The sequence below is a fragment of the Eschscholzia californica genome, unplaced genomic scaffold (assembly GCF_041429995.1).
Source record: "Eschscholzia californica isolate CP2 unplaced genomic scaffold, dmEscCali1.0.p SCAF_3, whole genome shotgun sequence".
Lineage (NCBI taxonomy): Eukaryota > Viridiplantae > Streptophyta > Magnoliopsida > Ranunculales > Papaveraceae > Eschscholzia > Eschscholzia californica.
Genome location: NW_028238420.1, coordinates 54,950,372 through 54,963,128, shown reverse-complemented (window position 1 = coordinate 54,963,128; position 12,757 = coordinate 54,950,372). Strand labels below are relative to the sequence as shown.

The 12,757-nt window shown below is 37.3% G+C and overlaps 2 protein-coding genes across 2 annotated transcripts; both read right to left on the bottom strand.

Moving 5' to 3' along the window:
* Positions 1–1,572: 1,572 nt before the first annotated feature.
* On the bottom strand, positions 1,573–2,830 carry LOC147552004 (non-classical arabinogalactan protein 30-like). Its single transcript, XM_086665252.1, has 2 exons — positions 2,265–2,830; positions 1,573–2,071 (listed from the first exon to the last, which is right to left on the bottom strand). The coding sequence occupies exons 1-2, from the start codon at positions 2,596–2,598 to the stop codon at positions 1,767–1,769; spliced, it is 639 nt and encodes a 212-aa protein (XP_086521378.1). The 5' UTR covers positions 2,599–2,830; the 3' UTR covers positions 1,573–1,766.
* A 1,375-nt stretch (positions 2,831–4,205) lies between these two features.
* PPI1 (proton pump interactor 1) lies at positions 4,206–7,969 on the bottom strand. The gene is given in 7 exon segments (XM_086665251.1): positions 4,206–5,508; positions 5,592–5,690; positions 5,922–6,116; positions 6,200–6,379; positions 6,486–6,683; positions 6,849–7,264; positions 7,762–7,969. Coding segments are annotated over 6 exon segments (1,983 nt in total). The 5' UTR covers positions 7,209–7,264; positions 7,762–7,969; the 3' UTR covers positions 4,206–4,557.
* Positions 7,970–12,757: the final 4,788 nt, after the last annotated feature.

The window sequence follows — 12,757 nt, the reverse complement described above, 5'->3', positions numbered from 1 at the left end:
CTCTCTAATTTTTTTTTTTTTCTTTCCTCTCTCTCTCTCTCTAGAACAGATCTAGAGAGAGGAAATTTGGTCGGCTGGCGACCCCTGCCGGTGAAGACGATGATATGGCGTGCTGAAATGATGTGGCAGAGAGAGAAAATGATATGGAGAAGAGAGAGTAACGGAAAGTTAAAGATAACGGAAAAAGAGGGTCATACATGAATTATTGCTAAAGTAGGGGTCAAGCAGGAAGCTGATCACAAAGTTGGGGGCCATTTGGGAAATAATGACGACCAACTAAATTAAGGGTTTTTTCAGCTTCCCCCCTCGTCACTCATTGGTAATTGAGTTTATCCCCATCAATAATGAGTAATTGAGCTTACCCCCTTAAATTTATTATTTTTAACAAAAACACAAAGGTTGTATTTGGCGTACGTGGAATAATTGACTTTTTTACCATTATAAAAAGAGTTTTCACAAAATATATTCTGTAGAAATAAGAGTTCTTTCGTCTGGTTGTCATATGTTATTTTTGGAATTATATGCTAGAAAATTAATTTTTTTACCATTATGTTTTCGAAATGACATTTTTATCCATTAATATTAGCAGAATGACATTTTTATCCTTCATTTGTCAAAAAGAAAGAAGACCGTTTTGTCCATCTATAATATCAAAATGACAGGTTTATCTTTATGTTGTCAAATGGCATTTAACTTTTGCCCAACTTACACGTGTATCCTTTTATAATACCAAACTGACATTTTAACTTTATGTTTTCAAAATGTCATTTTTACTCTCTTATAATACCAAAATGACAAAGTAAGGATAAAAATGTCATTGACAATAAGGATAAAAATGCTATTTTTGTGGCCTAAGGGTAAAACAGTAATTTTCGCAGTAAAATTGTCATTTTGATAAAATAAGAGTAACAATGTGATTTTGGCAACATAAGAGTAACAGTGTCATTTTGATTACATAAGGGGTATTATATTCGTGGAAATTAGTTGTCAGTCGAATAACTGAATTTGTTACGAAATAACAAAGGGAAATGATAAAGTTACAAAAGATTTTGACAAAAAAAGGTTCCCAACTGATGTGGCGGGTGTGGTTTCAAACTTTGACCAAATCTAGGCCGTTGAGAGATGAAAATCACAACCGCCACATCAGCTGAGAACTTTTTTTGTCAAAACCTTTTGTGATTCTAGCATCCCTCAATAATAAATGACAACTAAATGAAAGAACTCTTATTTCCACTGAACATATTGGATGGAAGACTTTCCATGAAATTATTTCTTTGATATCAAACATAACATAAGAAAAATGTTAGATGTACAAAAGATTTCGACCAAATCATTTACTAAACAAACTGAGTTAAAAACGGTCTAGACCGTAAGCAAACTTTGAAAATCTTTCTTTTCTGGTGAAAATGAGTTAGCAAGTCAATGATTTTTGTCAAAACATTTGTGCACACAACACTCTGTTAAACTTAACTAGCGGATATGATGTAGATGATTACGAATGAGTGGTTATTAATATATAGATCGAGTTAATCCTACATCACCATAAAAAATCTAAATGTAAAACAACTGATATTACTCTCTCAAAATCCCATTCATTTTATTACGTTTCAATCTAACAACTCAAAACTTATAAATAAATCATTGCTTCTTCAACAATTACTCCAAAGTCACACATAACTACCAAGTAAGACACTGACTCGATCAGCCTTAATAAGCATAAACCCTAAACTCAAATGACAAATTATCTGATATAATTTATCGGTCTATCAAGCTTTGGGACAATAAGTGGGACCGTAAGCGAAAGGACCAACAGTGAAAAGAGAGAAAGCAGTAGGAGTGGTTTGCTTGGTGAGCCTCAAGATAGCTCCACTTACACCTCTGTATAAATCTGTGGCATTGTTGCAAGAAGCAAGTGGTGAATGAAGTAAGAAAACTTTGCATTTGTGAGTTCCATATGTGGTCAAGGATTTCATTGCTTGAATGAAGAAATATCCATTCTTGTCTGTTTTCCCATCTTTATATGTTGCTCGTGGTCGCCTGCTGTTTCTGCATACCAATCTCACAGTAGCACCTACAAAAGTTACATACTAATTTGTTAATCACATATAATATAACAACAATGTGACTTGTATCAATAGCTTAACACTAAATGGGCATGTATTATAGTTTCCAACAGGGGTATATTGGGTCCGTTGGACTCGATCGATGGGCATGTATTATAGTAGTAGTTAAAAGCATGGAGGGTTTTGAGTATTTGAACAAACCAGGGAGTGGGGAAGCGCCATTAAGGGTTTTGGCGTGACGGGTATTATTGCATGATTTGCAATAAACAACACCTTGAACAGCCACTGGCTTCCTTAGAGGCTTGTAAATAGGGCTAGCTACCGGAGCTACGACTGGAGCTGCTACTGGAGCTTTTACTGGAGCTACTACTGGAGCTTTTACTGGCGCTGCGACTGGAGCTGCAACCGGTGCATAAACTGGTGCATGACTATATACCAACTTATTAACTTCAACGTCGCTACTACTAACCCTAGAAGTAAATGACATCAAGATCATTGAGACCTGAAGAACAACTAACACCCTAAAGAAAGACATTTTGTAAAACAACTAAAAGATAATGAGAGAGATGATGGAATGATTTGTTGTTCATGGAGGAATAGTACTTTATAGTAGTTTTCTTGGCAAGATTCTCGGCGGGTTTGGTTGATCGAAGCGTGGTTTATTTTATAGTTTTTGATTTCTTGAAGACAAGATTTAGAAGATGGTGGTGGAATTTCATGGAGATTGATGCAAAGATTAAGTTGGTTTATTGAGATTAGGATTTGTTATAAAGAGCTTTTAATTGTTTCATGTGATGTGTTTAATATAAGTGGTGGGTTCTTAGTTCTTACAACCTAGGGTTTCATCTCAGTTTTATATTATATATTCCTTAAGTGGCTAAGTTGGATTTTGGAAAGAGGTAATGGAAGTTTCCATCCAGCTTTGATTGATCATGAAAGATTGAAACTAAGCAGTTTTTCAATTGTTTTTGGGTTCAAATTTGAAAATTCAAATTTAAACAAGATAGAGGTTATGTGCATTTAGTCAGAGCACAGCAGGACATAATATAGAGAAAGGACATCCACCACTTTTTCATGTAGTGGATATCCACTCCGCAATCAGGATTCCCAAATTCGATCAAATAAAGTAGAACTCAATGATTTATTGAATTTGTGTGTAAATAAAGTAAATACAATTTACACGGCCTTTAGCCCATTGATGAAATTGGAAGGGGGCTACCCGCGTATATGTAGGAAATTAACGTTAATTACTTCTTGTGGTCATGGTAACCTGGTGGACCGTTGGGAGGGGAGGAACTTGGTGGACCGTTGGGAAGGGAGGGGGACCTGTAAAGACGCTCTGACCCTCAAGTCAGTTCAGTGTGCCGCACGAATTAGAATATTAAAAATCAAAGGTTGGATCCGTTTTAGCCCAAACTCGTGATGCTTATATAGGTTTGCATGGCGGTAGCAAAATCACCAGGCCTAGTTTTGCGATGGCAAGACACTAATTCTATGATAGCCATGTGGCATGGACGTTAGGTTATCATGATCGTATATTCTGGCACAATCGTATTTTTTGATAATAACCGTTTGTACATGAAAAGGGTATTTTGGCACTATCTGATCTTCCGCTTAACTGTCATTCTCTCAGGCAGTGCATAGCTCAACATTGAGGTATCTAAATTATACCTCCCGAGGTTGTCCGCTAATCTGTTCCCACCAAGCTAGTATTTGGGACATGATATTTCAATATTAAGTGAGCTATCCAAATTATATCTCATGAGGCTTGAAGGAATCGTAGTCCCAATATGATATCCCTAGAGAATGGGTGGGAAAGGAATTCGGCTGGATCAGAAGGTTCTCTGTCATTCAGACACTTGACAACATTTGGGTTCGACGAGTTTGGAAGCCTTAAAAGGTACTTCACTCTCAATTAACCTAATTAAATAAATTTCATAAGTAGGGATCTATACAAGGAGAGTGTGAGTTAACATTACCAGATCAACTTGCTTCTTGTTCTTCATAAAACAAAAAGACATCCACTCAAAATTCCCAAGTACAATTAAAATTTGGAAACAAGAGGGCTAATAAGGAGTGGGAATAGGGTTTGGGTGGAGCCGAGAATGCTAAACAAATCCGCTTCAGCAACAACCATTAATATAAGAAACAAACATTCCATTTTCATTAAAGAAAATAAACATGGTGTTTCAAGTTTATAAAACATCTTTAGAAACAGATGGTCTTTCAAGTAGAAAAAAACTACAAAATTAAACATGCTTTTAGTCAGTTAAATACTTAATACTCAGCAACTTCCATGAGCTACCAAATAACCTTATGAGTTTTCAGTCCATCCAGTCCCCCCCAGGATGCAAATAAAAAAAGAACAAATATAATCTTACCTCTCAGCTAACCAACGACACCACATGACCATAACGAGCCGTTCTAGGCCCATCAACCGGAAAATTGGCCCTCATTTGTTTTTCTTATACCAAGTTCTATTTCTTTTACTCTTTTAGAGTAAATAGTAGTAACCAAGAACGATAAGGATAAGAATTACCAGAGCCGCAGGTACAGCCCACATCCAGTAGTTAGTAGTGGACTTCTTACGCTTAAGGATGGCCCTTGGGAGTGGATCTTGGCCACCCCTAGTTCGGGTTCTGGGCCTGATAGTTCTATCCTTCTGTTCGTTCTTCTTCAACGGGACTGAGGCTTCGGTGGTTGCAACATCGGCAGTTTCAGATTCGACAGTTTCTGAGTTCTCAACTTCAGTCTGCTCTTCAGAATCTAGAGCAACTCCTGATCCTCCTGCCTTCTTCTTTGACCTCTTCTCACGCTCCTGAAAGTTATTAGGTGTGAATTTGTTAGACCAAGATGTTCGAACCAGGAAACAAATTATATACATACATATTTGTGAAATAAAAATTTAACTTTCCTTGAGCTTCTTTTCAGCTTCCTTTTGGGCTCGTACGGCTGCTTTAGCTGCTGTTTTCTCTGCCAATTTCTTCTTCCTATCTAGAGCCAACTTTGCTTTGGCAATCTCTTCTTCCCTTTTTATCTCCTTCAGTTTTGCCTCATTAATCGCTTTTTCTGCAGCTGTTTTCTCCTTCTGTGGTTTTTCAGGTACAAAGACATCTTCCTCCTTCACTGGTTCCTCAGTCTTTGAAGTGGTCAACGCTGCAGTTGACTTTTTATTATCTTCCTTCGGAACCTTCTTAACAGGAAGTTGCTCTATTTGTGGAGGAGGGGCTTTGGTCTCCTCCTTTGACTTTTTAATGTTGGCTTTCAATACCGGCGCTGGTTCAGCAGGTTTAGGTGCCTCAATGACCACCAAAGGCTTTTCATCGGGGTTTCTCATCCGCCCGTCCCTACTCAACTGCCTCTGGTCCAGTGAAGTTAAAATTCTTTTCTCGTAATCATCCCTGAAAGTTTTAGTGCTACTCCACAGAGACATGAATTTCTCAACCTAATAGAGAAGGCAAAAATTATTATCAGTACAGGAACACAGTTAATTTACTAAATTTGGGAGATCGCTGAAATCTGACAAACCTCTTCGGCACTTAGTTCATCAAGGGCAGTGATATTCTTCTTTGCAGCAAGTTCTCTAGCATTGTTCAGGAGCGAGCGGTTTTGATAAAAGGATGAATTCTGATAACATAAATACACCAAGAAACAAGAAATGAAAAAACTAAAATAACTTCAGAGAATATTAACTTCAAGAACAAACTAAAACTGCTGCCAGTGTCTGCCTTTATGGATGCAATGAACTATTAGGGAGACTACTCTCTAACCATTTGCGAAGGTTTTCAGGACCATTTCCTAAGAGTGTGATCAAAACTACGTCAAAAACAGTTATAACTACCAAGGGAAGAATATTACCCCTCCTTCGCGTTGTTTTCTCAGCTCAACAAGGTGTTCAAATGCTTTGTCCCTTGACTCGCTAAGGGCGGTCAAATCTTCTTGGAGAGTGGCAATCTCACTGTCTATGGCCTTCAGATCGACTTCCAGGTTACTAATTTTAGCCCTAATTGCTTGTTGTTCCTTCCTTACGCCATCCAAATCACCACCTATAAGCTACATAATCGATGTAATATTCAAACATCAATAATGAGATTCCAGGAGAATTCTGAATTGACTTTTTATTAGAGATTACTCACTTTGACTTGGTCTTGAATATCTTCCTTCTGACCTAGTGAATCCTGAATCTTTGCCTTCATAGCAGCATGAGCAATAACTTTGTCCCTTGATCCTTCAAGTTGTTTTATTTCTCTAAGAAGCTGCTTCTCTTCAACTAATGTGTTGCTCTCGTGCTGGATCCTATAATTCAAGCTGTAAATCTGTTTCCACAAAAACAATTTAGAGAGAGGAGAAGAGAAAGGGTGTGAATTTGTAAGCAGAGAACTGGACATAAATCTCCAGAATTATTGAGCATCAGAGGCTTACCATATCATTAAGCTCTTCCTCAGACGAGCATATTCCAACACTACCTCTCTCTCGACCAGCATTGTTTGAACTGCGCAACTTGCCGAGTGCCTGTTGTAGAGGTTCCATTTCCTTTCTCTTCTCGCCTACAATCATCCTATATCGCTTGTCCTCATCAGTTAAAGGCCTCAACTGTGAGATCACATTCGAACGTTCAGCCTGCTCAAAATGACAACAAGATCAAACATGTCATTTCACAAATCACAAGTTAGTGCTCAAAATGATAACAAAATCGAACATATAAAATCAATAAATAAACAAAAACTATTGTGTCAACCATCAGAAGGAAGCGAAAGATTCAAAATGGGAATGCATCTAACATACCCTTTTTGCCTTAATAGCTTCAGTCATTTGGTAACGTGCTTGATTCTTCTTATGAAGCTCCTTATCAGCTGCTTCAATTCTAGCTTTCAGCTTTGGATCGTCAAATGGCCGAACTTTAACAAAATAGAAAGAATGAATCTGTTTTGGAGCAGGCCATTCGTCAACAGCATCCTTTGGCAAGTTAGTGTCTTTGACAGGTACAACCTCTTCTTTCGATGCTATATCCGTTCCATGTGAACCAAATGTTATAGGCTCATCAACTACTGATACATTTTCTTTCTCAAGGACGATATCTCCTTTTTTTACGTCCTTGACAGGTACAACTGGTGTTACATCACCTCCCATTACTTCCACACCCATGATTCACACCAAAATTCAATTAAAACTCGAATTAACTACTCCAATCTCCGATCTCGCTGCATTAAACAAATAACAGAAAACTTAATACCCCACAAAATATACGCATGAGATCTTTTCAAAAGAAAACGAATCAAACCCATCCTCGGATCAAAAAGCAAATCCAGTTTTACTAGATAAGATTAATTGAAAATCATGGCAAAAGGCAAACCTATACAGAAGAAATTAAACTAAATAAAGGGTCTGCATGGTGACCTTCATATTCTAGATTGGAAAATTAATTATCAAAACTAGAACGTTCATGTGTATTTAAAACGAAAGAGGGATAAGAAGTTGCATGATCTTTCAGATAACGAACCAAATAACAATCAAATCATAACAGAAATTATACAATTCTCACATAGATTTCAAAGTAATCAAACAAGATAACATCAGAATTCAATCTTTCTTACACATGCGATCTGAAATATACCAAAACCAAACCAGATCCAACAAAAATAAGAAATTAAAACAAGAAAAAGAAGAGAGATTCAGAATCTAAGATGCAGATCTTTACCTCAAAATCGAAGATCTAAGCAGTCAACACAGAGGAGAAGAGAGAAAGGAACAGATCAGATCGGCAGAAGTTAGAGAGAAAGAGAGAGAGAAAGAGGAAAAGAGGTAAAAGAGAAAGAGAGATTTTATTTTGCAAGAAATAGAAACGGGTTTTTAACCCGATTTCACGACTGATTTTTATTCATTCATTTTTATCAATTTGCCAAATTAAAACTGTGGGGTCCACAAACTCATGGATTAAAACGTGCATTTTAAGAGAGAGAAATCTTTCTTGACTGTCCATTTTAACACGTCAGATCTCTCTGATTAAGATCTAGGTCATAAAGATGATGGATGACGTGGAATTGCAAAATTGGGAATGAGGAAAAAGAGAAAAGGAAAAAACAGTTGAAACATAGAAAGGATATATATATGGAAGATATTTCCCAAGTTTAATTTCTCATCAATCTCTGACATGATGCCGACATTGTATTTAACGGTTAGATTTTGTTACAGCAAATATATGGGTTAAAAATCTATTTTGGTCCCAAAAGATGACTAACTTGTTAAAATGGTGTCATAAAAATGACTTGAGTACTTGACTAGCTTCCAAAATGACCCCGTAAGTTAACTAGTTTCCGAAATGCTTTTTATTTTGATTATCTATTAAGTCAACTTTAACCGTTTATGTCAATCTGCCTTTATTTCTGGTAGAGCAATTTAGGATAATATCTTCTGACCCCATGAACTTACGAGGAACTACCATAAACCAAAGGGTTTCAGTTAGGTGTGCTAACAAAATAGGTTTGCAAAAGGCCTATGACTTGAGTATTTTGAGGATGTTTGGGTTCTTGGGAAGTTTGCATCTCTTTTCTTGTGTTTCCATTATCGTAATGTTCGTAACTTGGTGAAGGAAAAAGGGTTCGGTTCGAACGACTAAGGTTAAGGTCGGAGCCATTACTTCTATAATTTGATCACAGGGTTCTAGTTGGCCTGGAAGTTTCTATGGATGTATTAAGGGAAAACGAGGGATTAGACAAGGTTGCCCTTTGTTCTCGCGATAAAGGTCTTTAATGTTCTTTTGGTTAATATGACTAAGAATAACAGGTTTCAACTTCATCCTATATATAAAGACCCCTTAATAACCCACTTAAGTTTTGTAGATGACCTTCTTGTCTTCATGAAGGGAGAGTTTGGCTCAGGCACGACCCTTACTGAAGTTTTGGATAGTTCTTCTATTATTCCAAAGGAATTCTATTTCTACTGGAATGAGATTCTTTGTGCATTCCCGCAAGTCAAATTACAGTTTGACATGTGATCCTTAATAATTACATGTTAAATCTGACACGTCAAATATGCCCTAAATTTTTATAAAAGATCAACATATCTTAACCCTATTGTATAAGTAACGTATTGTATCTTAGTTTAAAACGCAGGATGAAATTTAATGTACAACCAGTGGCGAAGCCAGAAATTTTTATTAGTGGGGGCACCTTTTTGTTATAGCTAATGAAAGAGTTTCATAGTACGCGATTAAGCTAGAACCGGAAAGCAAATTCAACAAAATTTTATTTATAATTTAGATATTCTATAGTAATTTTGATGCATAACAAGCAATCTCAAAATTTCTCATCAATATGGTTCAAGGATCTTCCCCCAACTGGATTCCCAAAAGATATTGAAATAAAAAACAGAGGGGATGGAAAGATATTGGTGAAGATTAAGAAGAAACGATGGTAGAAAAGATGATGAAGAGGAAGTGATCGTAATGGAAGAAAAGATGAAGATCAAGTTTTCTTTCTATTAACATATTTACTATGACAAAAAAATGTAAAAAAGACAATTTTGAAGTCCAAAATACAAATCACGAAAAAATCACACAAAATCAATATTAAAGGGGTTGTTTAAAATACTCATCATCTCTTGGATGCCATTTTATTTAGTTGGTGACTTTGAGTAGGTCAAAATTGAGTTATCTCAATTAATAAGAACCAATTTTAAGCGGAACATGCCCTTCATAATATATTTTTAATGAACAATTTCAACCAATCTAAGTAGTAGACATTCTAGATAAAAATGTGTTGGTAGAAATTCTAGAAAAAAATGTGGTTTGCATGGTTTTCGTTCCCTTGACCTTTGTGATGTAACTCCACTGTTTCACCACCTAAGCTAAGAAAGGATGATATTTCATAATGGAAATACACATATATAATATAGTAGCACATGAAGTATAATATAGGCGAGTCACATTAGGGTCGTGGGGGCCTGCGCCCCCACGGGCCCCTATGTGGGCTCGCCCTGTGTACAACACAAATAAAAAAAAAAAGAAAGATTTATCACACAGTTCTTTTTTATTATTGTTTTTTTTACTAGCGCAGATAGAGAAATAGCAACTCCCTAACAATTGTGACAAAGACGTGCAACTTGGAGTTGCAACTTGACCTTTCTTGTTTAGCCGAAGTAGTGGACTTGGCTGTGGTCAGGTTTGACCACCAGCATGTGATCATAGTCAAAATCATATATTGAATCCTCCTATTGTGTTCTTTACCTGTTTGACCAGCAATAATAGAAAATGATTGATTTCAACTATCTGGCATAACATGACCTAGGACCAAGCAGAAACACTATAACAAGGACCAAGAAAAACTGTAGCAAATCTGCTACAACATCTCCATATGAGATGATAAGCTCCCCGACCTTCACCGATTTTAGAACTTCGCAACGAAACAGAAAGACAAACTATGGACTTCTTTATGTTGTATCGTGAGTCTTGTCTTGTCTTTTTTTTTTCTTTCAATTGTTCATCGTGAGTCTTGTCTGATCAAACTTCCAATCGTCTTGCCCTATCCGACAAGGATTTCTAGTCTTAGACTGAAATGGTCGCCGATTTTAGAACTTCGCAAGGGAACAGAAAGACAAACTATGGACTTCTTTATGTTGTATCGCGAGTCTTGTCTAATCAAACTTACAATCGTCTTGCCCTATCCGACAAGGATTTCTAGTCTTAGACTGAAATGGTCAAAAACTAAAATACCGTTGAATTTGGGACACCTCGACTTGTCCAATTTCATGAGGTGGTTACTGAATTCCTACCATGTTTTTTGACAATAGTAAGGTCCTCCGAATGGGTCTATATGCTCGAAAGAATGGGCAACCGATTCCCCTCCAATTACAAATACTTAATTTTCCATCCGAGGAAGATTTTCTAGTTCACTATACCGACAGAAAGTACTGTAAATAACAAGTGAAAAAGAAAAACAAAGACAACCTAAATTCAGTAAGGTTGTGTTTGTTTTTTGTTTTTTTCAGATCTGAAATCTGAATTGGACACCAATTCAGATTTCAGATGTTTGTTTTTGGATTTAAAGAAATCTGAAATTTTTGCTGAATTGGGTGATGGTCTGAATGGGCTGAAAAAGAGTCCATATGTTTCAGACTTTAAAACAAGTCTGAAAAATAAGTCCAACATCTGAAATTCGACAAATGACGTTTCTGCCCCTGTATTTTAGATTTTTTTTCTCCCGCCGGCAACACCACCAAAACCACCACCGGCAACACCACCGTCAACACCACCGGCAACACCACCGTCAACACCACCAAAAACACCACCAAAACCACCACCAAAACGACCACCAAAAACACCACCAAAACCACCACCAAAACCACCACCGGCAACACCACCAAACCAAACAACAACAAAGCACCACCGGCACACCATCAACACAAACCAGCACACCATCTCACCACCATCACAAACAGTCGGACCACCACCACCATCACAAACAGTCGGACGCCACAACCACCACAAACAACATCACCGTGGTTTGGCTTATTGTTGAGAGAAAGATAGAGAGAGAACCAGAGAAGGTGAAAGAGATCCGACAACTTACAATCGGTTAGAGAGAGAGATGGCGACATGTTTCAAGAGAGAGAGAAGGAGAGTCGGCGAGAGGCATCCAGGAAGTGAGAGAGTAGGCGGGAGGTTGGAGTTCCGGCGAGAGGTTTCCGGCGGGGGGAGAGAGAGAGGAGAGGCAGACTTTTTTTTTTGTTGAAAAGAGGAGAGGCAGACTTGTGGAAGAGGAGTATAATGAAACCCTACCTAGGGTTTCTAATATTTTTATTCCCAACCAACCTTAGGGTTTGTTTGGCCATATATGTAATGAGGGGTATAATTGACAAATTCTTAATTCAGCCCCAACTATTCAGACATAAAAAACAAACATCTAATTCACAAAATGGTTAAGCTAATTCAGATTCAGCCAATTCAGTTCAGCCAATTCAGATTCAGCCAATTCAGATTCAGAAGCATATAAAAAAACAAACACCACCTAAGTGTATAGGTTCCTTTTCTTGACTAAGAATCTGAAAGATCTAAATCATATAACAGCTTATGTTTCGACATGGTCTGTGAACTAACAAAATTGAGCAGCAAGATCCTTTCAGTGTTCAACCTTCATAAGAATTCCCAAATGCTTGCTGCCTCTCTCCTTCTCTCTCCCTCAACAGACAAAGATGAGAAAGTTTAACCCAAAGTTTAACCCTCGCCAGATCGGGCAAGCGTTAAGAGTCGAAAATAACCCTCACTGACGAGCCGATACCAGATCAGATACTTCACCCCAATCAGAAAGATATGAAGGAGATTCAGTACTTCAACTTTTGAGAGGATTTATGTCTATTATAATGCAGCTAGTTGTGGTAGATGTGTTTCACCTGTTTGTCCTTACGGATTTGGAATTTGGTGCTCCTGATAATTTTGTTTTTGTTTAGGGTTTTCTACATTGGTGTATTTGTGGTGGTGGTGGTGTATATGTGATGTGTGGTGGTGTACTTGTGGTGGTGGTCTTTGGTGGTGAAAGTTGAAATATTTTTTCTTAAATGCAGGGGCACAACAAAAATAGACCGAGAGACATATCTTCCCATAACGGAATGAGTTGTTTTATTATAAAAGATAAGAACCTTATTTCAAACTTCTTTTGAAGTCCGAAATTATTGGGCTACTTTTGAGCACAAAGATCCAA